At 45.7% G+C, this 27,359-nt stretch overlaps 1 protein-coding gene across 3 annotated transcripts in view; it reads right to left on the reverse strand.

Moving 5' to 3' along the window:
* ccdc33 (coiled-coil domain containing 33) overlaps positions 1-27,008 on the reverse strand; it is a 69,674-nt gene extending 42,666 nt beyond the window's left edge. For 2 of the 3 annotated variants that reach the window (XM_078532292.1, XM_078532291.1), the window contains exons 1-3: positions 26,392-27,008; positions 16,299-16,477; positions 13,650-13,707 (exon numbers count right to left, since the gene is read on the reverse strand). In XM_078532292.1, coding sequence (XP_078388418.1) covers positions 13,650-13,707; positions 16,299-16,477; positions 26,392-26,442 — 288 coding nt within the window. In that variant the 5' untranslated portion in view covers positions 26,443-27,008. The remainder of the gene's footprint in view (positions 1-13,649; positions 13,708-16,298; positions 16,478-26,391) is intronic. The other variant, XM_078532293.1, reaches the window with a different exon arrangement.
* Between the last annotated feature and the right edge of the window lie 351 nt (positions 27,009-27,359).

The following is a 27,359-nucleotide window of genomic DNA, read 5'->3' on the forward strand; positions in this document are numbered from 1 at the left end:
TCCTGCTGCTTTCTCCGACCTTGTTAATCTGCCCACTCCCAAAGGGCAGGACCTGCCCTTTACAAGCACCTGCCAACCTACCGAGACCTCCCCCCAGCAATTAGTCTGTAACTGACCTCAAGTTTGCTTAGTTGCAACACCTCTCCGTGGGGAATGCCAAGCGGTGCTCTTGAAAGGATATTTCAGATTAAACATACCTGCTAGTAATCCAGAGGCCTAAACTAACAAACTGGCAAATGAGTTCAAATCCCACCATAGCAGCTGAGAAATTTAAATTCTGCTAATAAAATTGGAATAAAAAGCTAGTATCAGTAATGTTGCCTAAGAAACTACCTGATAGTTTTAAAAATTAATGTCCCACCCTGGTCTGTCTATATGTGACTCCAGATCCACAGAAATGTGGTTGACTGAAGTTGACTGCTGAAGTAGCCCAGCAAGACACTCTGGTCGTATTGTACTTTTGTTGTACATGACATTCACACCACACAAGTGCCAGGCAATGACCATCTCCAACAAGAGAGAATCTAACCATCGCCCCTTGATGTTCAATGGCATTAGCATCACTGAATCCCCCACTATTATCATCCTGGGAGTTACCATTCATCAGAAACTGAACTGGACTAGCCATATAAATACTGTGGCTACAAGAATAGGTCAGAGGCTGGGAATTCTGTGGAGAGTAACACATCTCCTGACTCCCCAAAGTCTGTCCACCATCTACAAGGCACAAGTCAGGAGTGTGATGGAATACTCTCCACTTGCTTGGATGAGTGCAGCTCTCACAACACTCAAGAAGCTCAATACCATCCAGGACAAAGTCACCCATTTGATTGCCACCCTATCCACCACGTTCAACATTCTCTCCCTCCACCACCGATGCACAGTGGCAGCAGTGTGTATCGTCTAGAAGATACACTGCAGTAACCTGTCAACCCTCCTTCAACAGCACCCTCCAAACCGTGACCTCTACCACCCAGAAGGACAAGTGCAGCAGATACATAGGAACACCACCACCTGGAAGTTCCCCTCCAAGCCACTCACCATCCTGACTTGGAAATATATCGCCGTTCCTTCACTGTCACTGGATCAAAATCCTGGAACTCCCTCCCTAACAGCACTGTGGGTGTACCTACACCACATGGACTGCAGCGGTTCAAGAAGGCGGCTCACCACCACCTTCACAAGGGCAATTAGGGATGGGCAATAAATGCCAGCCCAGCCAGCGATGCCCACATCCTGTGAATGGATAATAAACATGATGACCATGCACTAGACCCCAGATTATTCATGAGCAGTGCCAGTTTTAGGAAAAAACACAGACAGGAGAAGACTCTTTTCCCCAATGGATCTCTTATAATGAATTATGAGATGATAATCTAATCAAGGGGCTCAAATGACAGCATAAATCACAAACAGCGAAGCTTCTTTGGTTTGCCAATATCATCAGAATTCCAAAATTGGATTAGGAGGTTAAATTCACTTAAAGCAATCTGCTCTTGTTACATTATGTGCAAGCATTTTGCTTCCAGTGACTTTTCCAGTGTCCGGGTAGTCTATTAATTTGCTCGGACTGTCAGAGATGAAAGTCATGCTTCACCATGTAGAGCACAGTCCACATTCGATAGGTGGTAATGGAGCTGAAGATTTAGTAGATAAACTGAGAGCATTTTTCTTATTCATTAATGGGATGGGGGCATCGCTGAGTAGGCCAGCATTTATTGCCCATCCCTATTTGCCCTTGAGAACTGAATGACTTGCAAGGCTATTTCAGAGAGCATTTAAGAGTCAACCACATTGCTGCAGGTCGGGAGTCACATGTAGGCCAGACCAGGTAAGGACGGCAGATTTCCTTCCCTAAAGGACATTAGTGAACCAGGTGGGGATTTTTTTTTCTGTCAGAGGGCCAGTCCTTTGAGTGAGGTGTACTGTCCAACTGTTGTGGTTCAGGTGGGTGTTGCTGATCTTCAGGCATTAGGAGAACAGGAGAGTTGTCCCTAAGACCTGGCCAAAGATCTGTCCTCAATCTGATGCCACCAGAAACAGGTTAACCAATCATTCATCTCAGCGCTGTTTTTGGAATCTTCTCCTTGCAAATCATTGCTGTGTTTCCTTGTGCATCAGTGGATACTCTTCAGAAATGGCTCATTGTGATAGTTTTGCCTTTGGACTATGAAATATGAATAATAGCAAATCTACAGCCCATTTTACATCTTTGCTGAGTTTCATAACCTAAGAAATAGGAACAAGACTAGGCCCATTCGGTCTCTCAAGCCTGTTCCGTCCTTCAATAAGGCCATGTCTGATCTTTGATCTCAACATTTTCCTGCCCTCTTCCCATATCCCCTTGGTGCCCAATCTCAGCCTTGAACATAATCATCATCTGAACATCCGCCACTCCCTGGGGTAGAGAATTCCAAAGATTCACAACCATCTGAGTGAAGAAATTTCGCATTCCTAAATGGCTGACCCCTTATCCTGAAACCGTGACCTCTAGTTCTAGACTCTCCAGCCAGGGAAACACCCTCTCAGCATCTACCCAGTCAGGGCCTCTTAAGAATTTTATCTGTTTCGATGAGATTACCTCTGGAAAATAAAGGTCCAATCTACTCAACATTTCCTTATAGGACAAACCTCGCTCTCCACATCCAAGGAACATAGATGGAATTGAAGATTGGGAGTGATGGATAACAGCAGCCAATTCTCTGTTGCTGGTTTCACACTATTGCTTCATACAATACTTCACCCCCAGTGCAAGTAGAAAATCATACTGTTAAATCAGTGGTAGAGTGGTAACGTCACTGGACTAGTAATCCCGAGGCTAGGGTTCAAATCCCACCTTGGTCACTGTTGGAATTTAAATTCAATTAATAAATCTGGAATTGAAAGCTAGTTACCATCAGTAATGGTGACCATGGAACTATCAGTGATTGTTGTTCAAAAAAAAAACATCTGGTTCACTAATATCCTTTAGGGAAGGAAATCTGCCATCCTTAACTGGTCTGGCCTACATGTGACTCCAGACTCACATTAACTCTTAACTGCCCTCTAAAATGGGTAACAAATGCTGGCCTTGCCAGTGATGCCCACATCCCATGAAAGAATTTTTAAAAATCAAGGTATGTGCCCATGACTGATCCCCTCAGACCCTCGAGGAAACTCTGTGTGACCAGACTTACACATCAACACACTGTGCCAGGAAATATCCATGTGTGTGGACAGAGCAAGCTGGACCACCCAAGATAGATGGAATTGAAAATTGGGAGTGATGGATAGGAATCCTACAGCGAGTAATTCACCTCTGGACTTGCCAAAGACTGTCCACCATCCAACAACACTCAAGAAGCCTGACACCACCCAGGGCAAAGCAGCCCGCTTGATTGGCACCCCATCCACAAACATTCACTCCCTCCACCACCGACACACAGTAGCAGCAGTGTGTACCATCTATAAGATGTACTGCAGGAACTCATCAAGCCTCCTTAGACAGCACTTTCCAAACCTATGACTGCACCATTTAGAAGGACAAGGGCAGCAGACACATGGGAACACCACCGCCTGGAAGTTCCCCTCCAAGCCACTCACCATCCTGACTTGGAAATATATCGGCCGTTCCTTCACTGTCGCTGGGTTAAAATCCTGGAACTCCCTCCCTAACAGCACTGTGGGTGTACCCACACCACAGGGACTGTAGTGGTTCAAAAAGGTAGCTCACCACCACCTTCTCAAGGGCAATTAGGGATGGGCAATAAATGCTGGCCCAGCCAGTGAAGCTCACATCCCAAAAATGAATTTTAAAAAAGATATCAAAATGTTTCAATGAGTCCTGGTCAGGTTTACTAGCAGTCCCCACTGAGCCTCCAGTTTGATGTTAAACAGGATTGTCACTACAATGCAGCCTCTTCCCAGGGGATCACCACCTTTTCCCTTCTGGATTTAGGCCAGGAACCGATTCCTGAGCCACACTGTCACGGGTTAAGGGGAAACTCTGTGGCGTACAGGTTACATCTGATTGTATTCCGAGGTCAGGAGCTGAATTGAATCACAGAAATCTTACAGCACAGAAGGAGGCCGTTCAGCCCATTGTGCGTGTGGCAGCTCTTGAAAGAGCTATCCGATTCATCCCACTCCTCTCTGCTCTTAGCTTTGAAGTATTTACCCAATTCCCTTCAGAGAGCTCCTATTGAATCTGCTTCCATCGTCCTTTCAGGCAGCGCAATCCAGGTCACAACAGACTGCATTAAAAAATTCTCCTCATCTCCCCTCTGGTTCAGAAGCAGGCCCAATTCACCCAGTGACTCCAACATGAGCCCTCAGCCCATTTCAGAGGTTCACTGCTCTTCAGGAAAGATGTGGACATCTTGTACTCAGCCCATCAGTTCCACCCTTACTTTCACACCTGACCTGTTAAATTGTTTTATTGAGGTTGCATTGAGGCCTAAATATGTAGAGAAAAATTATAGCCCAGAAGAACCAGCCGGCCATGGCAAGAAAGCAGTGCGGTGTCAACAACAGCCATTTTAAAAATAAAGCTTTTAACTTGTCAAAAGACTGTCCCCTCACCAGCAACCCCCCAACACCACATTCCCCCTGTCTCTTGGCAACAGCCTCCCCAGCACAATTGCCTGAACTGGCGAGAACACAGACATCAGATTCATTCAACAGATCAGTAAATGAGGTACAAGATATTATCTCACATCACTGTCATATCAATGTCTTACAAAGGCAGATGCTGCTTAGATGCAGACTACACAACTTAATCGCTGAACTAATGAAGTGAAGCCAAAATATCTCTTACGCACGAACCCTCCAGGCTCATTAGACCGAAAGAAAATTTCACCCCTTGTCGTTCAGAATAAAAAGCCTCTCGTCACCTCAGGTCATCCCAAAGCCTTTTTGTTTAAATGTAGTTCCTCTTGTAATGTAACAACAATGAAATAAATATCCAAATAAATATAGAAATCACAGAAATCTCCAGCAAGGAAGGAGGGCATTTGGCCCATCATGTCTGCACCGGCCCACAAGTAGCCATCCAGCCTAATCCCACTTTCCAGGTCTTGGTCCATAGCCCTGTAGGTTTTGGGCACTTCAAGTGAATATCCAAGTATTTTTTTTTCAGTGTTTATCAGAGTTTCTGTCTCTACCATTCTTTCAGCCAGTGAGTCCCAGATCCCCGCCAGCCTTGAGGTGAAATGATTTCCCCTCCAGTACCCTTCAAATCTCTGACCTCTTACCCTAAATCTACGCCTGTTTTAGTGATGTCGTTTGAGGGATAAATATTGACAAGGACATCAGGGAGGACTCTGCTGTTCGAACATGCAGTGGGATCTTTTAACCTGGGAGTTTAGACTGTTTAACATCTAATCCAAAAAGCAGCACCTCCTATGGAGTCCCTCGGTACTACACTGGATTCTGTTTGAATTATGTACTCAAGTCATTGGGGTGAGACTTGAACCCACAACCCTAGTGACTCAGAACCACTGAGCCATTGCAAACACTTAACCAGATCACTGATAATGAAGACCCTCAAAAGACATGCAGGCCACTACCCATTGCATACAGTGGCTGGAGCCACAATCTATGGCGGTGGCATAGTGGCAATGTCACTAGGCTAATAATCCAGAGGCCCAAGCTAATTTTCTAGGGACATGGGTTCAAATCCCACCATGGTAGCTAGGGGAGTTTAAATTCAATTAATAAAGCTAGAATGTAGTCTCAGTAATGGTGACCATGGAACTATCATTAATTGTTGTAAAAACCCACCTTGTTTTAATAATGTCCTTTAGGGAAGGATATTGGGCATTCTTACCTGGTCAGGCCCACATGTGACTCCAGGTTAACAATAATAGGGTTGTCTCCTAAGTGCCCTGTAAAATGGCCAAGCAAGCCACTCGTTTCAAAGGAAATTAGGGATGGGCAACAAATGCTGCCCTTGCCAGTGATGCCCACATCCCATGAAAGAATGAAAAAAACTGCTCCATTTTTTCAGTTTGAGAGTCTGGGCCAGTGCAAGAGGCTCTTCCAGTTTTTAAATGCAGCCAGTGACAGGGAAAGGAATGCACCTTCGCAATCATCTCCACCTCACTCAGCAAGCGCCAAGCAGCTGCAGTTGAATGGAGGAGGAAGTTGTTTCTGGGATCGGAATTAATGAGATTCCTTCTGCGTGTAAAGTATCTTTAATTCCACACACAGGATGACAGAGGGCAGTATGTAACCTTCTATAGTTTGCCTGCGGGAGCCCCTTTTGCTGTGGTATTTATTTATTGAACAGCTTCCTCGTTCTCTCTTTCTTCTCGCACATTTATAATACAAGGCGCATCTTATTTTTACTTTGATGGGAGCTGCTGTGATTTGGCCGTCGCTTTGACAGGGACAAAGATAACAAGAAGGACTTGCTCAATTTAAGGAGCCCGGGGCTGAATTTTCCATTTGGCGTGCGGGCGTTATAAACGTTATCTGACGCGCGATGATGTCGAGCGTGTGACCCAATGTCACCGCGAAGTCGTACGATATTTCATTCGGTGGGCACGCGCCGGAATCGGCTGCACGCCCGCCGATAGTTGATAGGCCTATTAATGCCATTAACCAGGTAATTCACCTGAATTTCACGCTGCCCGGTTGGTGGGCAGGCGAAAAGGCCAAGCGACCTTTACGTGTTTTTAGGAAGCCTCAACCACGAACGGGATGAGGTTTCCTAAAGTTTTTACGAACTAAATAAAACTTTTTCTGAAAAATAAAAAAAACATGTCCCTGTGTCACATGAGGGGACACGTTTCATTCAATTTTTATTGCATTTGTTTATTTTTTTTAAAAAGCGTTTCAATCTCGAGGCAGCTCTGTGACTCGGGGAGATTGAAACGCTCTTTCGAGCACATGCGCAAAAGAGCGCTGGCCCTGACTCTCCCTCCTCCCCCAGGCCTGCACAGGTAACGCGTTGCCGCTCACATATTACACTGGGTGGGCCTTAATTGGCCCACCCGTGTAAAATGGTGGTATGGAGCCGATTGCGGGCGGCTGTCGGGTTCCCTGACCATCCCTGCCCGCTCCCGCTGAGTCCGCCCGCCAAGTGGAAAATCCTGGCCCAGGATTCTTAATAAACTCATGGCTTCTGCCTGTTCTTGTTCCTGAGGTGTCAGCTGTGGCTCAGTTCATAGCACCCTCGCCTTTGAATCAGACGGTTGTGGGTTCATGTCCCACTCCCGGAAACCAAGAACTGTGATTGTACTCGAAAGAGTTGCAATCTGTGACTGTTGGTAACTCGAAAGAGTTTCCTGAGGTGTGATCCCAGCCGTTAGGGAAAGAGCACTCTAGAGGTACCCAGTCTGAAATGAAAGAGAGGGAGCAGAGAAATGCCAGCCTCAAAAAAGGTATCTGTGATAGTAATTGGCAGGAACAATAAAAAAGCCCTGAAAACAAGCCAGAGATGGGACTGCTGCAAATCCCACTCACGCAGCCACTGATTCCGTTAAATAGACTTCCAACTTGGGCCCGAATTTTCTTCAAGTCGGAATCCGGAAGTCCCGCCCCGGACCCGGCACGTACCATTTTCACGGAGGGTGAGGGCCGGATGTATTTCACACATTCGCAGCTCAAGGAGGAAGCGGCACATTTAAAAGTGCAGCTGCCTTCAAACAGAAGCAGTTTTGGTCAACCAGGTTCCTGAAGCACGACCCATGGGCTTTGGACATTTGAGGGAAAGGTCTAAATCTACCGGATTTCTTTGGAAGGTAAGGTACCCTTTTGGGAGAGGTCAGGGACCTTTTGGGATTATAAAGAGTAGACATGGATGTACGTAAAAAATGGGTAAGGTCTTTGAAGCTGTCAAGTTATTTAAATGTCCTGCCCTTTAAATTTTGGGGGGAAAAATAGCTAGCCTGCAGCTGAAAAAAAATCAATGCTTGTAATTTCATTAAGTGTTTGTTGACATAAGCCTAAGGGTTATCATTATAGGATTAGTGCTGCTTGACTGCTTTCATATCCTATCATTATCACAGTGGCGGGCCTGTAAATTCACTTTTTAATTGACAGCTTAAGGAGATTATAAAGGGATTAGCTCTCTTTGATGTGGGACTATGAATACAAATGTTTATTTTTATAAGGGATTAAATCTTGAAGTAAATGTTTGTTTTATTGCGGATTGAGTACTTGAAGGAAATGTTGATTTTTATAAGGGATTAAGTACTTGAAGGGATTTGAATGTATTGAATGAGCTTTTATCAACAAGAGTGCTTTTTGATGCAGTGAAAACTGTAATAGATACTTAGAACTTTATTTTATTCCATCTCACCATGGCTAGTGGGTAACTTGGCATGGAGGGCGTAAGGACAAAGGGTGGTGGGTGGGAATGATGGGTTGGCACGAGTTGTCTTTAAGTTGCCATAGGATCTGTAAGGGCAATAAGGATGAATGGGGGTCATGGGTTGGCATGAGTTGGCACTAACTTGGCATTGGGGCTATAAAGGGCTATGGGAATGAATTGGGGTCATGGAATGGCATGTGCTAGCACTAGGTTGGCATGGAGGGCATGAGGGGCCCTGGATGTAGAGGGGCATGGGTTGGGATGGATGGAATGAGGGGGCCATTGAGTGGATAGAGGAGAATAGGTTGGCATGGAGGGTATGAGAGAACATGAGGGTGGGTGGGGGTTATTAGGTGGCATGAGTTAGCACGGATATGTCATGGGGAGTATGTGAGGGTTTATAGGCTGTTTTTGGTCTTATTGCTTTTCTTACAACTAGGACAAAGCCCCAGAGCAGTGAGGAGCCCCAGAGCTGAACAGCTCTCCTGGCACCGGGCAGCCTCTGTGGCTGGGGTTCGGGTTTACGGAGTCAGGAAGTTATCCCAACTCTGCGGTCCCAACTCTGGAGCGAAAATTCGGCCCTTGATCTTTGGTGCCCGGCAATTGTGGACACCCTTGTAATATCAACAGATTGCATTTTTATAGCACCTTTAATGTTGTAAACTGCCCCAAGCCACATCAGGCTAAATTTGACACCAAGCCACATAAAGAGATGTAAGAACAGGAGATCAAAAACATGGCCAAAGATTTTAAAGGAAGAGAGGGAGAGGCAGGCAGGTTTTGGGAAGGAATTCTGAAGTTTAGGGCCCAGACAGCTGAAGGCACAACAGTCAATGGTAAAACAATGAAAATCTGGAGGCGCAAACGGCCAGAACTGGAGAGGCACCGAGATCTTGGGGGGGTTATAGAGCTGGAGGAGGGTGCAGAGATAGGGAGGGGTGAGGGAGGCCATGGAGGAATTTGAACAAGATGATCAGAAATGTGAACGTGAGGAATTGCAGGGGTGGAAGTCAATGTCAGTGAGTACACTTCAAAGTGACCTAGGTGAATGGGGCTTGGTGCGAGTTACGATACAGGAAGCAAGAGTCTTGGATGAACTCGAGGTTTCAAATAGTGCCAGATGGGAGCTCAGCCAAGAAAAAGCATTGGAATAGTTGAGACGGGAAGTTACAATGGCATGAATGAGGGTCTGAGTGGCAGGCGAGCTGAGGCAGAGTCAAGAGGACAACGTTACGGAGGGTGCAAGTCGACAGTCTTTGTGATGAAGAGGACGTGGAGTCAAAAACTCAAGTAGGGTGCTGAGATTTCAGTTCAAGACAGTGGCAGGGAGCTGGATGGAGTCAGTAGCCAAGGAATTCAGGCATTGAAGGCACTATACAAACGCAAGTTATTGTTGTTGAGTGTCACACTTCTGGTAAAGTTGATTGGGATTGAGACAAAAGAAGTTTCTCACACATTGTGACATTTAAGTAACCCTACAGTCACGTCGAATAGAATGGTTATTGAAATGATGCCCTGAATGTACATTGAGCTGTCAGACAGCCACTTGCAAAGGATTTCACTTTCCAAGGCTGGTAATCAAATTAAGTTTACACTGAGATTAATTAATTAAACTAATTAAGCCAATTCTCTTGAACAGAAAGGAGATAAATCTTGGACCTCATTTACATCGGCGACAGGAGGCTTGTATGGGTTTCAATGTCTGCCTGAAGGTGTTGCTCATGACCATTACCATTTCGTTTTAGCTCTCGCACGGAGGAGTGACCTCCGGGTGTGGGCATCAGGTGGCAGCCTCATTGGGCATCTCGGCCTAGCTGAGGCCTGCAGCTCGGAGTAGAAACGGCCTGGATCGGTCGGCTGCAAAAACAGGAGGCCTCCAGCCACCACGTTAATGGGCCCGCGATGAGGTTGCCAACCCTCGGAGCTTAGCGCTGGAGCCCGCAGAAATTAAACGTGAATGTCCGGGACACCGCTGTGAGCAGAACTCGGGCGAAATCATCATAGGGGCAATAAAACAAAAAATTGGTGTTTTTCTTTCCCATTTCCTTCGATACTTCTGTTTATTTGTCATATAAATATTGGAGGTGAGGGAAAAAAGTGCTGTTTGACTGGGGAGTGGAGAGGTGGGGGGAGGTGGTTGGACAAGGGATGTCTTGCAATACAACCTCCAGGAATACGTTCCCACGGAGTTGGCAGGTGAGTCCCCCCCTACAGGCGGAGTTGGGGAGTGTGACCACAACCACCTGCAAATTCTCTTGGCGCAAAAAGCACCTCGAACCAGATTTTACTCAGAAGAGGCATCGGCATAATGTAATCGAGCCTCTGGATCGGGCTTCAGGCCTGAGCTAATTTGAGTGGGAATTATACAAACAACAACTATTTATACTGATGTGGCCTCTTCAATGTCACAATACGCTTGACAGGAACATTATAAAACAAAATACAACATTGAGCCACATAAGGAGAAATTGGGTCAGGTGATCAAACGCTTGGTCAAAGAGGTAGGTTTTAAGGAGTGTCTTAAAGTAGGAAAGGTGTAGGGAGGGTATCCCACAGCTTAGGGCCCGAGCAGCTGAAGGCCTGGCCACCAATTGTGGAGCAATTAACTGGGGATGCTCACGAGACCAGGATTAGAGGAGCAGAGACATCTTGGAGCTGGGGGAGAGATTACAGAGATAGGGTGAGGCAAGGCCATGTGTTTAATGGTTGGATGCCTATCGACCGAATCAGACAGCAGAAGACATTCTGTGAATCACAACTGTTTTACTGTTAAACCACGGGCAATATTTCCCCCCCCGCTGTCTGGGGGGTGGGGGGGAAGTGCAGGAGCGGGCGGCCCTCCGATTGGTGCCCCCCCGATTTGGGGGGGGGGGTGCCAATTAAGGCCCGCCCAGCGTGACTTCCACATGGAAGTGCTGTGCGATCCCTGTGTGGGCAGGGTGGGGGGAGGGGAATGGTAAGTGTGGAAGTGCGCTCCTTCACACATGTGCGCACGCGCGCGCTCCGGTCTCCCTGAGACTCAGCGCTGCCTCAGGGAGATCGGTTCCCAAAGTGAAAAAAGTTATTCTGTCAGAAATTTCATTTACCCTCCACGTCCCCTCATGTGACAATGTCACATGACTTGGGACACGGACATAACTTTAAGTAAAAGCGAATCTTAATTTTTTAATTCGGCGGTGAAGCCTCATCCCGCCCGTGGATGAGGTTTGATGCTTTTTCAGGCGGGCGCCAGGGCTCCCGACCTGCCCGTCAGCCTTAAGCTCGGACGGGCAGGTCCGCTAATTGCCTTAATTGATTTTTGAATGGCCTCAATAGGCCGTTGACAGGTCGGCGGGCGCACAGCTGACACGGCTGCACCCCCACCAACCTGAAAATGCAAATGACGCGGGGTTAGGTCGGGAGTTCCGCCCGATGTCATCCCGCGTCATTTTACGCGTGGGCGAGCGGGCACCACCCCCCACTCGCCAACAGGAAAATTCTTGCCTGTGGTTCTGTGCAAATACCAGTTTCCACTCTTCCCTTCTGGATATTCTCCCTCCAACTGGGGGAAAAACCCCAGCTCTTGATCACGGGCCTCAGTGAGCTGCTCTCAATTCACTCTGAGGATTGTCCTGGTTTACGCTTAAAGGGCCCTGCATTTCTAACACTGTCAACCACGGAAGGATTTGAAAACAAGGATGAAAATTTTAAAATCAAGACATTGCTTGACCAGGGCCAGGATTTTCCCGTTGGCGATTTGGGGGCGGGGCCCGCTCGCCGAGGGGAAAATGACACGGGCCCGTTGGGAGGAATCCCCAACATCATCCCGGTCCCTTTAAATTTTCAAGAAGGTGGGCGGACAGCGAAATCAGCTGTCCGCCCGCCGACCTGTCAATGGCCAATTGAGGCTATTGACAGGATAATTAAAGTAATTAAAGACCCTGCCCATCCAAGCTTAAGGCTGGTGGGCAGGCCAGGAGCCCCAGCAGGCTCCAGATTATTCACGAAACTTCATCCACTGGCGGGATGAGGTTTCATGTCCGTATTGTAAAAAATTAATAAAGTTTATGTGGTCTTTATTAACATGTCCCATCTCGTGTGACATTGTCACGTGAGGGGGACATGTTAATAATGTTTTAATGTTTCTATTTTTAAAGTTTTTTGCACTGTCAGTAATCTCCCTGAGATAGGACTTTGCCTCAGGGAGATGTGCGCTGTTTTGCGCGCATGCGCGGAAGAGCGCCCTTTGACAGCTGGGGATTCCCTCCCTCCCGGAACGGGAAGCGCTAGTCGGGGATGCCACTGGGCAGGCCTTAATTGGCCCGCCCACTCAAAATGGCAGCGGGCCCCATTTCAGTGGTGGGAGTCGGTTGTCCGCCCGCCAAGCTGGTGGGGCCCGCACGCCATCAGAGGGCAAGATTCTGCCCCAGGAGTCAATGGAGATCAGCGGGCACAGGGGTGGCAGGGGAGCATGGACTTGCCACGAGTCAAGACACTGGCAGTAGAGTTTTGGATGACCTCAAGTCTACAGAGTAACCATGATGGGCTGTAATTAGTCAGTCAGTGCTCTCCAGTGTACCAAGTTTCGCATAAGGTGAATCAAAGCTCGGGAGTCAATGCATTTGATTTGTGGCCCACTCTTCAAAATCATACTGGACAAAAAGTACAGAGGAACTGTACAGCAGTAGCTTGAGCATCCATGGCCAAACTCCCAGTGTCCAGAGAGCTGCAGTTACAGAGCTAACTGATCCAAAATAACCCCACCGGAAGCAGTCTCTGGAGCTGGACGATCTCCCTTCCACCATTTTCCCAAATAAAGAATTCGATTGTTCACATGTGTGCGACCACAATGTTTGACGTGTGCAGGATCTAACACTTGCATGTGTGAAAAAAGAAAGTTTTGCATTTCTATAGCGCCCTCCTCCACAGGATGGCCCAAAGCTCTTTGCAGCTAATGAAGTACCGTCACTTTATAATTCAGGTTAGGTAGCAATCAATTTACCCCAAGCAAGCTCCCACAAACAGCAATGTGATATAATGGCAAGATAGTGATGTTGGTTGAAACTATGGTTGAAAGAATGCTCCCTCAGGAATGCACTTGGAGCCTCGGCCTACATTTTGTGCTGAAGCCTGTGGAGTGGGGCTTAAATCCATAATCTTCTGGGTCAGAGGTGAGAGTGTGATCAACTGAGCCAGGCTAGGGCTGACATATGATTTATACATAAGGCAAGGAAATGGCATTTGTGTGTCCATGTGTGAATGATTACTAAAAGGACTAAGAAAGTTTCCCTGCTGAGAGATTGCTACTTAACCCAGCAAGGCACGAGCAGCCTGTGCAAAGCTTGTGTCAGTCTATACCGCACCATGTACTTACCTCTGTTTCGTGACGTGTGATTTCCTGGTTGACAGTCGGGTCCTCAATTGTAGGTTCCCTGCAGACAAGACAAAAGACGTTCACAGATGAATGTGATTTCAAGTCTACGACAATTTGCATTCATTTGTCACGGTCAATGTAGAAAGACACTGCAAATCCCTTCACAAGGGGAAACAAAAAGGACCCCTCGCTTTCATGACCAAAAGTTTGGTCAAAGAAATACAGGAATTTGAGTTTATGCTGCACCTTTAAGGTAAATTGTCCCAAGGTGCTGCACAGGAGTGTTATCAGGCAAAAATTAACACTGAGGAAGGAAAAAGATATTAAGACACGTGACCAAAAGTTTGATCAAGAGATAAATTTTCCAGAGAGTCTTGAAGGAGGAGAGAGAGTTGGAAAGACAGAGATGTTTGGACAGGGAATTCCAGAGCTTAGGGCCTAGACAGCAGAACAATGAGAGGAAAAAACATCTGGAAAACTCTTCTCTGAATCCCCTCAGGTGATTGAAGCTAGTCCAGGAGATTGATTACATGAGTCACATGTTATCTATGAAACTTCACTATATTCAGCTGGTATATCATGAATTTAACAAAGTTCAGTCTTCACAAACCCATAGACTACGGAGACAGCCTCCCCACAATATTGATGTGGACATGACATGACATTTATAAATACACAAGTGGTCCCAGAGTGTGAAAAAGACAAAATTATCTTCCCACATATATATTTAAATCGGGGATTTCTATGAGCTCAGATTGCAAGTATTGGGAGTTTTTTGCCAGCTAGCCTTTCCTCCACCAACAGCCTCCAAAACATCTCTTAGTCACTGAAAACAAAAGTAAAACATGCATTGGTCAATCTGCTTTATAACAGAGATGGGGTTAAATACAGATTTTACTTCATATTTAATTTGGACTATGCACACAGCAAACCACAAGAACAACATTTGCATACCTCAGGCAAAGTCAGAGATTAGAAGCGACTCTTTGTCCCTCTGGGTAATGAATGTGGCGTTGTGATACACATGTACCTTGAAGGGAGTGTATCTTAAACTGCTGTCCATCACTACCCACTACGAGGTAGGATGAGATGTATAATCCCACGACTGTAGACAGAACATCTTTAAAATGAAATGTTAAACTGGGGCTCTATCTGACCTTTCAGGTGGATGTAAAAGATCTTGTGGCACTGTTTTGAAGAAGAGCAGTGAAGTTCTGCCTGGGGTCCAAGTCAATCATTGTCACTCAGCAGCATCACTAAAATATCAGATTATCTGGTCATACCATTACCCTGTCTGTGGGGGCTTGCTTCATTACAACAGTGACAACACTTCAAAATACTTCATTGGTTGTAAAGCACTTGGAGGTGTCCTGAAGTGGTAAAAGGCACTATATAAATGCAAGTTCTTTCTCTCTTTTTTGCTTTAGAGTGGCTCGTGTGTGTTATGGCACAGATGATGGTAAATGCTGAGCTGCTCAAATCACAAAGGGAAACTTGAAACAACTGCCACAACTGTTTTGCAATTTGTATATTTATTTCGAGATGTGTGCCTTAAATTCAGTAGTAATAAGACCACTGAGTCTTATTTGTTTTTTTTACAAAACTGAATTAAAAATTTATTAATAGAAGAAATAATTTTAAGCACATACATAGATATACAAATTACTACTGTGATAACTCCCAGCTCCCCTGATTAATCTAATTCCCAGTTATACCTCCGTCAAGGCAACAGTAAAAACACAGAGGGCAGGAGTTTCCACACCCATCTTCCGGTCCTGCCACAAGTCAACAGACTTCTTGCCTGCAGTGGGTCCCACCTGTGATAGGGCTGGAAAATCCTGGCCATAGATATTAAAAAATCCAGGCAAAGTAACTCGATACCCTGAACAGTCGAATTCAAAGCGATTTTTCTTAACTTCGCTTCTTGCAGGCAGCAGTTTGGGCACAGAGGCTAGAGGCTTTTTCACACTTGTTAAATCTTAGAATGCCTCCCCTTAGCACACAGTCTTCTCTCCTTTTTACATATTTTCCCCTTTGAATGCAAATTCCCATTGTTTCACTGTGTCTTTGGACGTTACCTATCTAATAATAAAAAATCTATCATAGTACCAATTTTACCAGTAATCTTTGGCTGTAAGGTGTCCTGAGGTGGTGAAAGGCGCTACATAAATACAAGCTCTTTCTTTCTTTTCTGCTTCAGAGTGGCTTGTGTGTGTTTTATGGCACAGCCAATGGTAAATGTTAAGCTGCTCAAATCCCAAAGGATTTCTTAATTTCTCCTGGCTAGGTGAAACATTTCAACCCCTCTTTTGAATTCAAACTACACTAATTTATTTAAAAAGGCATGTATTCCCTTTACACCTCACATTCTAAAACTTCACCCGTGTTTACCTATTTAGCGTTTCAAACCTAGCTTCTCTTCTTACATCAAAGCCTTCAGACCAGCTTTCTCTAATTCAATTAAGTCCCACACACACACACATACAAAGACACAGATCCTACTATTACTCTACTTGACAATAAATTCCAAATAACTTGATGAAAATGATTATATCTTCCTGACAGTGTGCCTGCAGCCAAGCAAATTACTGGTCAGCCCAGGGTACATAATTAACACAGGCTGGAAACTTGTTTAAAGAGAAACTTCACCTTTTCTGGGAGGGCACAGCAATTTGTTGGGTCTGAAGAGGATTGGGAGCTCTGACTGGCCGCTGCTGCGCTCTCTCCTGCCTCTCCTTCGGTTGGGGGCTGTGGAAAAGGTAGTCGTACTCCGGAAGAATTTGCGCCAGTGCATCGTAGGGCGGAAGACCAACTCTGTCCTGCCGAAGCTGGAAAAGAATAAGGGATACAGTAACAGAAAGCAAAGCACTAACTCCACAACAACAGCAGCAACAACAACTTATATTAAATAGCGCCTATAACATAATAAAAATGTCTCAAGGCACTTCACAGGAACATTATAAAACAAAGTACACCACCAAGCCACAGAAGGAGATGTTGGGTCAGATGACCAAATATTTGGTCAAAGAGGTAGGTTTTAAGGAGTGTCTTAAAGGAGGAAAGTGAGGTATAGAGGCAGAGAGATCTAGAAGAGGAATTCCAAAGCTTAGGACCTTGGCAACTAAATGCACAATCACTAATTGTGGACTCATACTCAATCATGGATGCTCCAGTGACCAAAATGATAGGGTCAGAGATACCTTGGAGGGTTGTGAAGTTGGAGGAGATTGCAGAGAAAGGGAGGAGCAAGGGATTTGAAAGCAAGGATGAGAATTTTAAAATCAAGATGTTGTTTGACCGGGGACCAATATAGGTCAGCAAGTCAACAGGGGAACTGGATTAGATGCGAGTTAAGATATCAGCAGCAGAATTTTGGATGAACTTCACAGAAGAAAAAAAATACTATCGGTCAAATGGCATTTCAGCTCTTCCTCACCCACTAATGAGTTATCTCACAGGAGTATCATCTTGTTCCCTGAACCAAAGATGACACAGCCCATCTTGGAGTATAGGTTCACGGGAGACAAGCAAGGCAGCGTCTGATTCTCCCGTCACTATGAAGCTACAATATACTGCCACTATTGGCTGGAGGAAGAAGCATTTGGAATAAGCTCCTGGCTGATATTCAAAACTGTTTTTTTTCTTATTTGAATTCCAAAACCCAAAATGGATCATTGTTTCTCAGCCTTGGTCTAGTGGGTGGCGTTCTAGCATCTAAGGCGGACATTTTGGGCACATAATCCAAGCTGGCACTTCAGAGCAGTGTTGAGGGAGTGCTGCACTGTTGGAGGTGCCGATTTTTTTTTTGAATGAAACATTAAGCCAAAGTGCCCTCCGACCCTCTGATGTGGACATACAAGATCTCATAACACTGTTCAAAGAAAAGAGGGGGGAATTCTCCAACAATTACCCCTTAACCAACAGCACTAAAAACAGATCAGCCGGTTATTATCCATTGCTGTCTGTATGTAAATTGGTACCCATAGTTCCTACATTTCAACAGCACCATAATTCTCCACTAGCTGTAAAATGGTTTGGAACATCCTCAAGTCATGGAGGGTGCTGTTTATAAAGTCCTTGTGCAATATTAAACTTTAATAACTTCGGATGTGTGCATGATAGATGCAAATTGTAAATGGCCTATGGAAGGATAATTCATAAGGTTTTAACACGATACAGTTAAAATGTCTCAGCTTCAACATAACTGACATTCTTTGCGACACATTATTCAATCTGTCTTTCCAACTCATTGAAAATATCGTTCAGGTGCTGCAGAGTGACTTCATAAATTACACATGTCATCCTAGCCCTAGGAATTTGCAGTAATATGATAATGACCAGATAACATACAGGTTCAGCAGGTAATAGGGAAGGCAAATGGAATGTTGGCCTTTATTTCAAAGGGAATGGAGTATAAAAATAGGGAAGTCTTGCTAAAACTATACAAGGCATTAGTTAGAACACACCTAGAATACTGTGAACAATTTTTGTCCCCTTATCTAAGGAAAGATATATTGGCATTGGAAGCAGTCCAGAGAAGGTTCACTAGGTTGATCCCGAGTATGGAGGGATTTTCTTATGAGGAGAGGTTGAGTAAGTTGGGCCTGTACTCATTGTAATTCAGAAGAATGAGAGGCGACCTTATTGAAATATATAAAATTCTTAGGGGGCTTGACAGGGTAGATGCTGAGAGGTTGTTTCCCCTCATGGGAGAGCCTAGGACCAGAGGGCATAATCTCAGAATAAGGGGGAGCCTATTTAAAACAGAGATGAGGAGGAATTTCTTCTCTCAGAGGGTAGTGAATCTGTGGAATTCTTTACCGCAGAGGGCTGTAGAGGCTGGGTTGTTAAGCATATTCAAGGCTGAGATAGACAGATTTTTAATCAGTAAGGGAATCAAGGGTTATGGGAAAAGGCAGGAAAGTGGAGTTAAGGATTATCAAATCAGCCATGATCTCATTGAATGGCGGAGCAGACTCGATGGGCCGAATGGCCTACTTCTGCTCCTACATCTTGTAATCTGTTCTTTGTGATGTTGATTGAGGAATAAATATTGACCGGGACACTAGGGAGAACTCACCTGTCCTTCTTTGAAATGGTTCCACAGGTTCTTCCACATCCAGCTGAGAGGGCACAGAGGGCTGGAGTTTAATGTTTAATTCAAAAGACAGCACCACCAGCTGCTGTACGACACTGGATTATTAGCCTAGATTTTTGTGCTCAAGTTCTGGAGTGGAACTTGAACCCACAGCCTTGACTCAGAGGCAAGAGTGCCACCAACAGAACCATAATTGACACAGAGTAGGAGGGGGGCCATTCAGCCCATTGTGTCTGTGCCAGCTCTTTGAAAGGGTCATCCAATTAGTGTCACTCTGCTGCTGTGTCACATATTAATCCAATTCCTTTTGAAAGTTAGTAAAGGTGGAATTTAATCTGGAAATCGGGAGCCTCGCCTGCTGGCTGGAGAGCTGGTGAGAGTCCCGCATCACCTCCTTTGGGAAACGCTCACCAGGTTAAGTGCCAGTCAGGCATTTAAGTGGTCAGTGATGGGCCTTCCCTGGGATCTAGGACCCCAGGGGGTGGAAATCCTGCCCCTGCTGCCTCGAGAGCTGACCAATCAGAGGCAGGCAGCTCCTCATTGCTATCAGCAATGAGGTGAGAGTGACTGCCTTTGACATCAAAGCCACATTTGACCGAGTGTGGCATCAAGGAGCCCTAGCAAAACTGGAGTCGTTGGGAATCAGGGTGAAAACTCTTCGCTGGCTGGAGTCATACCTAGCACAAAGGAAGATGGCTGCGATTGTTGGAGGTCAGTCATCTCAGCTCCAGGACATCACTGCAGGAGTTCCTCAGGGTAGTGTCCTCGGCCCAACCATCGTCAGCTGCTTCATAATGACCTTCCTTCCATCATAGTGTCGGAAGTGGAGATGTTCACTGATGATTGCACAATGTTCAGCACCATTTGCGACTCCTCAGTTAATGAAGCAGTCCATATCCAAATGCAGCAGCAAGACCTGGACAACATCCAGGCCTGGGCTGACAAGTGGCAAGTAACATTCGTGCACACAAGTGCCAGGCAATGGCCATCTCCAATAAGAGAGAATCTAACCATCGCCACTTGATGATCCATGGCATTACCATCACTGAACCCCCCACCATCAACATCCTGGGGGTTACCATTGGCCAGAAGCCATATAGCCTCTGGACTAGCCATATAAATACTGTGGCTACAAGAGCAGGTCAGGAGCTAGGAATCCTGCGATGAGTAACTCACTTCCTGACTCCCCAAAGCCTGTCCACCATCTACAAGGCACAAGTCAGGAGTGTGATGGAATATTCCCCACTTGCCTGGATGAGTGCAACTCCCATAACACTCAAGAAGCTTAACACCGTCCAGGGCAAAGCAGCCCACTTGATTGGCACCACATTCACAAACATTCACTCCCTCCACTATCGACACACAGTAGCAGCAGTGTGTACCATCTACAAGATGCACTGCAGGAATTCACCTTCCAAAACCACGACCACTACCATTTAGAAGGACAAGGGCAGCAGATAGATGGGAACACCACCACCTGGAGGTTCCCCTCCAAGTCACTCACCATCCTGACTTGGAAATATATCGGCTGTTCCTTCACTGTCGCTGGGTCAAAATCCAGGAACTCCCTCCCTAACAGCACTGTGGGTGTACCTGCACCACAGGGGCTGCAGCGGTTCAAGAAGGCAACTCACCACCACCTTCTCAAGGGTAACTAGGGATGGGCAATAAATGCTGGCCCAGCCAGCGAAGCCCACATCACGTGAATGAAGTTTTAAAAAAGCACGGGGTTAGCTGCCGACATGCACCCACCAGAGGCCCAGGATCAGCGAGGGATACCAGGCCACAGGTGGCTGGGGTGGGGCTGGCTGGCTGGGTGGGGAGTGCAAGGGGGTTTAGAAGAAAGGGAAAGAGAGTGGCTCTCAGCCGACACCCACTGCCCCCACCCCCCGCCCCACCCCCTCCCCACTACACACCCCCCAGAACCAGCAAGCAAACCCAACAGGGTTTTACTTTCCAGGCTTCCCACCTGACAAGTCTCCAGCCTGCCGCTGGTTGAATATCAATGGAGGCAGAATGAGGGCCTTAAGCAGGTATTAAATATCTACTTATGGGCCTCAATTGGTGTCAGGGCAGGAAGGCCATCCACGACTTTCCAGCCCCAGATTTAATCAGGGCAGAGGTGGGAACAGGATGGGGTCTCCACTCCCCACCCTCTCGCCTGATTAAATGCCCCCTGCCTCTGAACTTGTCTCTGGGGAGGGCGTTAAGTTCTGCACTATTACCCTGCTTCTATACTTTCATGCCGCACGTTCCAAATCATAATAACTTGTTGCATAAAGAAGTTACTCCTCATCACATTCTGGTTATTTCACCAATGATATATCTTACAATATGTGAATTTGAGAACAAATATTTTCTTTCAAGAAGGTAATCTCTAATTTGCAGGCTCTTGATACTTTTGAGACTGACGTCTCTCTGTACTCTCTTTACTCTGTGGATTTGTTCACAAGCAAAAGATAAAGGCAGTACCGAGAGTTTGATCTTCCATTACATCTTAGGCACAGTTTCAATGTAATAAACAACAAAGTTACATTATACTAATCTCATAACCAGAAACAGCGAAAAATAAATGTCACGGGAAGGACATCTTAGGATAAACTGCACAGAATCTTCCGTGTGTTTTTGAACATTCTTTTTTCATATTTAATCCGCAACTATTTTTATTGTGACCAATTACGCTGTGAAATTGTCAAACCTTAAAGCACAGAAGGCCATTCAGTCCATTGTGTCTTTGCCGGCTCTTTGAAAGAGTTATCCAATTAGTTGTCCCAACTCCTCTGCACTTTCCCCACAGCTGAGCAATCCTCTTCCCAAGTGTACATCCAATTGCCTTTTGAAAGTTACTGCTGAACATGATCCCAGAGAATACAGAGTAATACCAGATGATAGTGCACAAGTTATATCATTTTAAATTTTCATATTTATCCCTCAATCAACATCATTCAAACCAATGAGCCAGCCATTTACACGTTGCTGTTCATGAGAACTTGCTATCATTGCTGAATGGCTGCAAAGCACTTTGGGAGGCTATGAGGTCCTAAAAGGTACAACATGAATGAAAGTCTATCAATCAGTGATGTACATGCTTTACTTTAATTCATAACTAAGTGGGAAGACGATGGCACAGTGGCATAGTGGCAATGTCACTGGACTTGTAATCCAGAGGTCCAGGCTGATTCAATGGGAACATGGATTCAAATCCCACCACAGTAACTGGTGGAATTTAAACAGTTAATGAATGTGCAATTGAATTATCATTGATTGTTGCTAAAGACCCATCTGGTTCACAAATGCCCCTTCCGGAAGGAGATCTGCCATCCTTACCTGGTCTGGCCTACAAGTGGCTCCAGACCCACATTAACTCTTAATTGTCCTCTGAAATGGCTACTCATTTCACGGGATGAGTGAAAGTTGCTGGCCTTGCCAGTGACACCCACATTTCCATGAAAGGATTAAAAAACTGCCTATTGTAGACAGAATAAGATCCAGCGTTCATGATTTGCGATGGGGGGAAGAATAATACACTGGCTGGGATTTTCCATGCCTGCCAGCATCAGGCGTGTTTGGTGGCGTGAGTGGACAATATGGCACAATCGTCATATCGTGATTGTCCGCTCAGCCCATCAATGGCAGGCCGGGTTTCCCACCATCGGACATCAGGAGCCTCATTGTAATGCATCTGTATATGATTATTAGGCCAGCCTGCCGGAATCGTCCACCACATCAGTGGAGATGAGTCACAAGAGGAGATGAGGCCGGATGGACATGTGATGGTAGGTGTGTGAGAATGGATGGTGATGTCTCTAGAGCTGGGAGTGAGTAAGATGCCAGTGGATGTGTGATGGGCTTGAGTGTGTGAGTTGAGAGTGATGAGATGGTTGCCATACCCTGGCTGCGCAGATGAGATCATTCATCCTCTATCTGCATTGGATGGCCAACCTCTTCTGTGCAGCATTGGCGCTGACCACTGGTGCCACCGCCTCCCAAGTCTGGTTGGTCACGCCACTGCCCATCCTGCGGCCAGAGTGGGGGTAGACGACACCATGGTGGGCCTCCAGGGCATGCACAAGGCGTTCCAGTGAAGCGTCACTAAACCTGGGGGCTGCAGTCTTTTTGCCTATTGTGGACATCTTCCCGGCTGTAGTCCTGGGCTGAAAGCGCTGAGATGTGTGCGCGCGTCTGGACTTTAAATAAAGCGCCCGGTGTGATGAAGCAGCGAGGTGATGGCATGGCGGGCGATTGAGAGCCTGCCTGCCATGGAAATGGCGGGTTTCCTGGGAATGCATACCTAATGCGGCGGGTTTGGGACGATACTGCGTAAAAATGCGCCATTGCGACCGGCGGCTAAAACACCTTTTAACCCGCCCGCTACTGCACCTGGTGCAAATCTGGGATGATTCCGTCTGCTGTTGCTGCTGTAACAAAATGATAATTGCATCCAAAAGAACATGCTTTGGATTCCACAGCCAGAGGAGTTCCCCCCGCTGTGTTCTCTCTCTATTAGTGAGAGACAGAGAGGGTGATGCACATCCTCCTGCACTGACTGTGGCTCAGAGAACAGGCCATGGTCAGCTGTTGGCCAGCCCCATACTAACCAATGTGCCAAGGGACACACTGGAATACTGGCAATTGCTTCTCTCGCCATTGGCGCTCGCCATGGCCAAGGGCAAGCACACAGGCCCATGTGGAAGTCCATCCTCGGTCTCACAGCCTCGCCCTGAACCTCACTGCATTTGTCTTTGCATCACCTCAATAAGATCGCATCCATTCACAAAACTATAGGAACAGAGGGAGGCCACTTGAGCTTGTGCCTGCTCTTTGACAAAGTAGTCGTGCCTAACCCCACTGCCCTGCTTTCCTGCCACAACCATCCAGCAATTAAAAAAAATTCTTTTTACAGCTTTTTGAAAATGTAATATTTTTACCTATGAAACCAATTGACAGCCTCTTCGTGATCTAGCTCAACATACCTGACTCTGACCTATTACTCTCTCTCTCCCTTCCCCCATCATTTTTTTCAACCCTATAAATAGATTCAATATCTCCAAGATCTGATCTATACCTGAGATTCTGGTGAAAAATTTTGTGATCCCAAACTCGAATCCATGCACAAAGGGAGCACCTGCTTTAACTATCTAGAGCTTCATTGCTGATCACAATTTGTAAAGTTCTGCTTCTAGACGTTAGGAGGATGAGTCTTATTCGGTGTGCGGCCAGCAGTCAGGGCCATTTCAAGAATATTTCTCTTGTAGCCATTTGGAGGATAAGCCTATGTTGACCTGAAGAATCATAAGTGAATTAACTCATTATTTAAGTACTATAACTATGTGATAAAGAATTACATAGTGTTTACAGCACAGAAACAGGCCATTCAGCCCTACTGGTCCATGCCAGTGTTTATGGTCCAATCGAGCCTCATCCCTCCCTACTTCATTTAACTGAATTAGCATATCCTCTTTTCCTTTCTCCCTCATTTGTTCATCTAGCCACCCTCAAAAGGCCTTTAACCTATCTCCCAAAACCATTCCCATGGGGAGAGCGTGGGTGTACAGCGTTGAGATAGACGATCAGCCATGATCATATTGAATGGCGGAGCAGGCTCGAAGGGCTGAATGGCCAACTCCTGCTCCTAGTTTCTATGTTTCATTCCATGTGAGTTACACATTCTAACTCCTCTCTGGATAAACATGTTCCCCCTGAATCCTCCACAGGATTTATTAGTGAAGACCTTATATTTATGACCCCTAGTTTTGGTTTTCCCCTATGAGGGGAAACGTTTCCTCTACCTCAAGTTATCCTTTTCTAGAGGAAAAAACCTCAGCCTGCTCCTGATGGCTATAACTCTCAGTTCTGGTATCGTCCTTACCAATTTTTTTTGCACCTTCTCCAGGACTTCCATATGCTTCTCGTAATATGGAGACCAGAACCGTGCACAGTGTGGTCTAATTAAGGTCCTAGTCAAGTTTAACATAATTTTTCTGGTTTTCAAGTGTTTCTCGAGAAATAATTAACTAATTCAATTAATAAATCTGGAATTGAAAGTTAGTCTCAGTAATGATGACCATGAAACTATCATTGATTGTTGTAAAAACCCATCTGGTTCACTAATGTCCTTTAGGGAAGGAAATCTGCCATCCTTACCTGGTCTGGCCTACATGTGACTCCAACAATAATGTGGTTGACTCTTAACTGCCCCTCTGAAATGGCCAAGCAAAGCATTCAGTTCAGGGGCAGTTAGGGATGGGTAAAAACTGCTGGCTTTGCCCACATCCCATTTAATTTTTTAAAATTTGTTCATGGGATGTGGGCTTCTCTGGCTGGGCCAGCATTTATTGCTCATCCCTAATTTCCCTTAAGAAGGTGGCGGTGAGTTGCCTTCTTGAACCGCTGCAGGCCATGTGGTGTAGGTACACCCACAGTGCTGTTAGGGAGGGAGTTCCAGGATTTTGACCCAGCGACAGTGAGGGAACGGAGATATATTTCCAAGTCAGGATGGTGTGTGGCTGGGAGGGGAACTTCCAGTAGGTGGTGTCCCTATGCATCTGCTGCCCTTCTCCTTCTAGATGGTAGAGGTTGTGAATTTAGAAGGTGCTGTCGAAGGTGCCTTGGTGAGTTGCTACAGTGCATCTTTTGGGTTGTACACACTACTGCCTCGGTGCATTGGTAGGGAGGGAGTGAATGTTGGAAGCAGTGGATGGGACGCCCATCGAGCGGGCTGCTTTGTCCTGGATGCTGTCGAGTTTCTTGAGTGTTGTGGGAGCTGCACTCACCCAGGTAAGTGGAGAGTATTCCATCACACTCCTGACTTGTGCCTTGTAGATAGTGGACAGGCTTTGGGGAGTCAGGAGGTGAGTTACTGTCCACAGAATTCCTAAGCTTCCACCTGCTCTTGTAGCCACAGTATTTATATGGGTTCTCCAGTTCAGTTATTCATTAAGTTTAATTGCCTAGTATTGTAAATGACAAAGATGTCATGGGCATTAAAATTCAAAGATTTTATGAAAATTAAGAGTCAACCTCTCTAAGTAGGAAGTTTTGTCTACAGGTCAAACTTAGTTACTTTTTCAAATACTCACAGTTGCTGGAAGATGCACTTGACTAACTGGTACCATGACAGCTTTGTCATTTAATCTCCCCACCATCTAACCTATTCCTGACCTTCCCTTTTGTTCCACCTGTCCCTCTCCAACTTTTTCAATAGTATAGCACAAATCACATTTCTACTTCTCTTCAGCTCTGAAAACGACTCATATTGGACTTGAAACGTTAACTCTGTTCCTTTCTGCATAGGTGCTGCCAGACCTGCTGAGTTTTTCCAGCGCTTTCTGGTTTTATTTCAGGTTTCCAGCATCTGCAGTGTTTTGCTTTTATTGTTACTTTTAAAGATTCCTGAATCTGTACCTCTGGACCCTATTGCTCCTCTACCTCCTATTTTCTCTTATTACCTCCTTATTTTCCTCCATAGAATGCATCACCTTATTTTATCTAAATAGAATTTAACTTGCCAATTTACTCATCCACTCAGCAATGTTGATACAAAATTATGCAACAATTGGGCACCAAAACTCAAAGGTTGTATGAAAATTAAGAATCAGCTTCCTTAAAGGGAATTTTGTATACAGGTCCTTTTCAAATACTCACAGTTGCTGTAAAGGGCCTGTAGTATGCAGCCATTTGACGCATTCTGAGCATAAACCAGCCACCTCCAAAATTAAAACATCCAGCGTAAACCCGGGAATAACTGTCCCCTTTTCTCGTATGCAGAATACACAAGGTACCCGGGAGCAAACCTGTTCGTGCGCCCTTGTCACTTCCGCAGCTTCCCCTTAAAAGGTTGCTAAGTAGCCTCTACCTAGTTACCATTAAGGTCACGTTTTGATTTGTGTTCACAACAGCAACCACCAGCGCAAAACTGAGATCAGGAAACTGTTTCTTCAAAGCAAGGAATCCATTAACCCCGTCATCACACCGATGCAACGTTCCAACGTTCTGTTTCTTGGCAAATGTTGTTAGTGTGATAGTTTTGGAAGATGCACATGACCACAAGCCGCCTGCTCAATTTCTGCAGACAGAATAGCCCTTTCTAGGCTGCTGTACTGCAGCGAGCAGCCAGCTGATCTCCAAAGGCTTGGGCCGCCTGCCACACTTACTATTGCTCTCCCCATTCACGTTGAGCACAATAAATGCTTTGTCAGCTCACTTCTTTCGGTTGCTACAACACAACCTTCCCTTAGCAACAGCTGATAATATACTGGCTGAGCGTGGCTGAACATGGGGATGTGGGTGAAGGGAGGTTAATGAAGAAAGTTACCATGGAAACAAACTTGTTTAATTTGGGGTGTGGGGGGAGGAAGAAGGCATCTTTTTCAAGAGCACGGTGCATTTCTCTATGAGGAAAATGTGGGATTGTGACTGCTATTGAATTAATATTTTAACGAAGAACAATTAATGATCTAAATAAGAAACGATAAATGATTTGTACTTATTGTTTCAATTTTCTTTGTAACCCGTTAAAAAGGATCAAGAACGAGAGGGCACAGATTTAAAGTGATTTGCAAAAGAAGCAAGTGTGACGTGAGAAAAAACTTTTTCACACAACGACTGCTTTG

This window comes from Cetorhinus maximus, chromosome 30, assembly GCF_964194155.1.
Source record: "Cetorhinus maximus chromosome 30, sCetMax3.hap1.1, whole genome shotgun sequence".
NCBI lineage: Eukaryota > Metazoa > Chordata > Chondrichthyes > Lamniformes > Cetorhinidae > Cetorhinus > Cetorhinus maximus.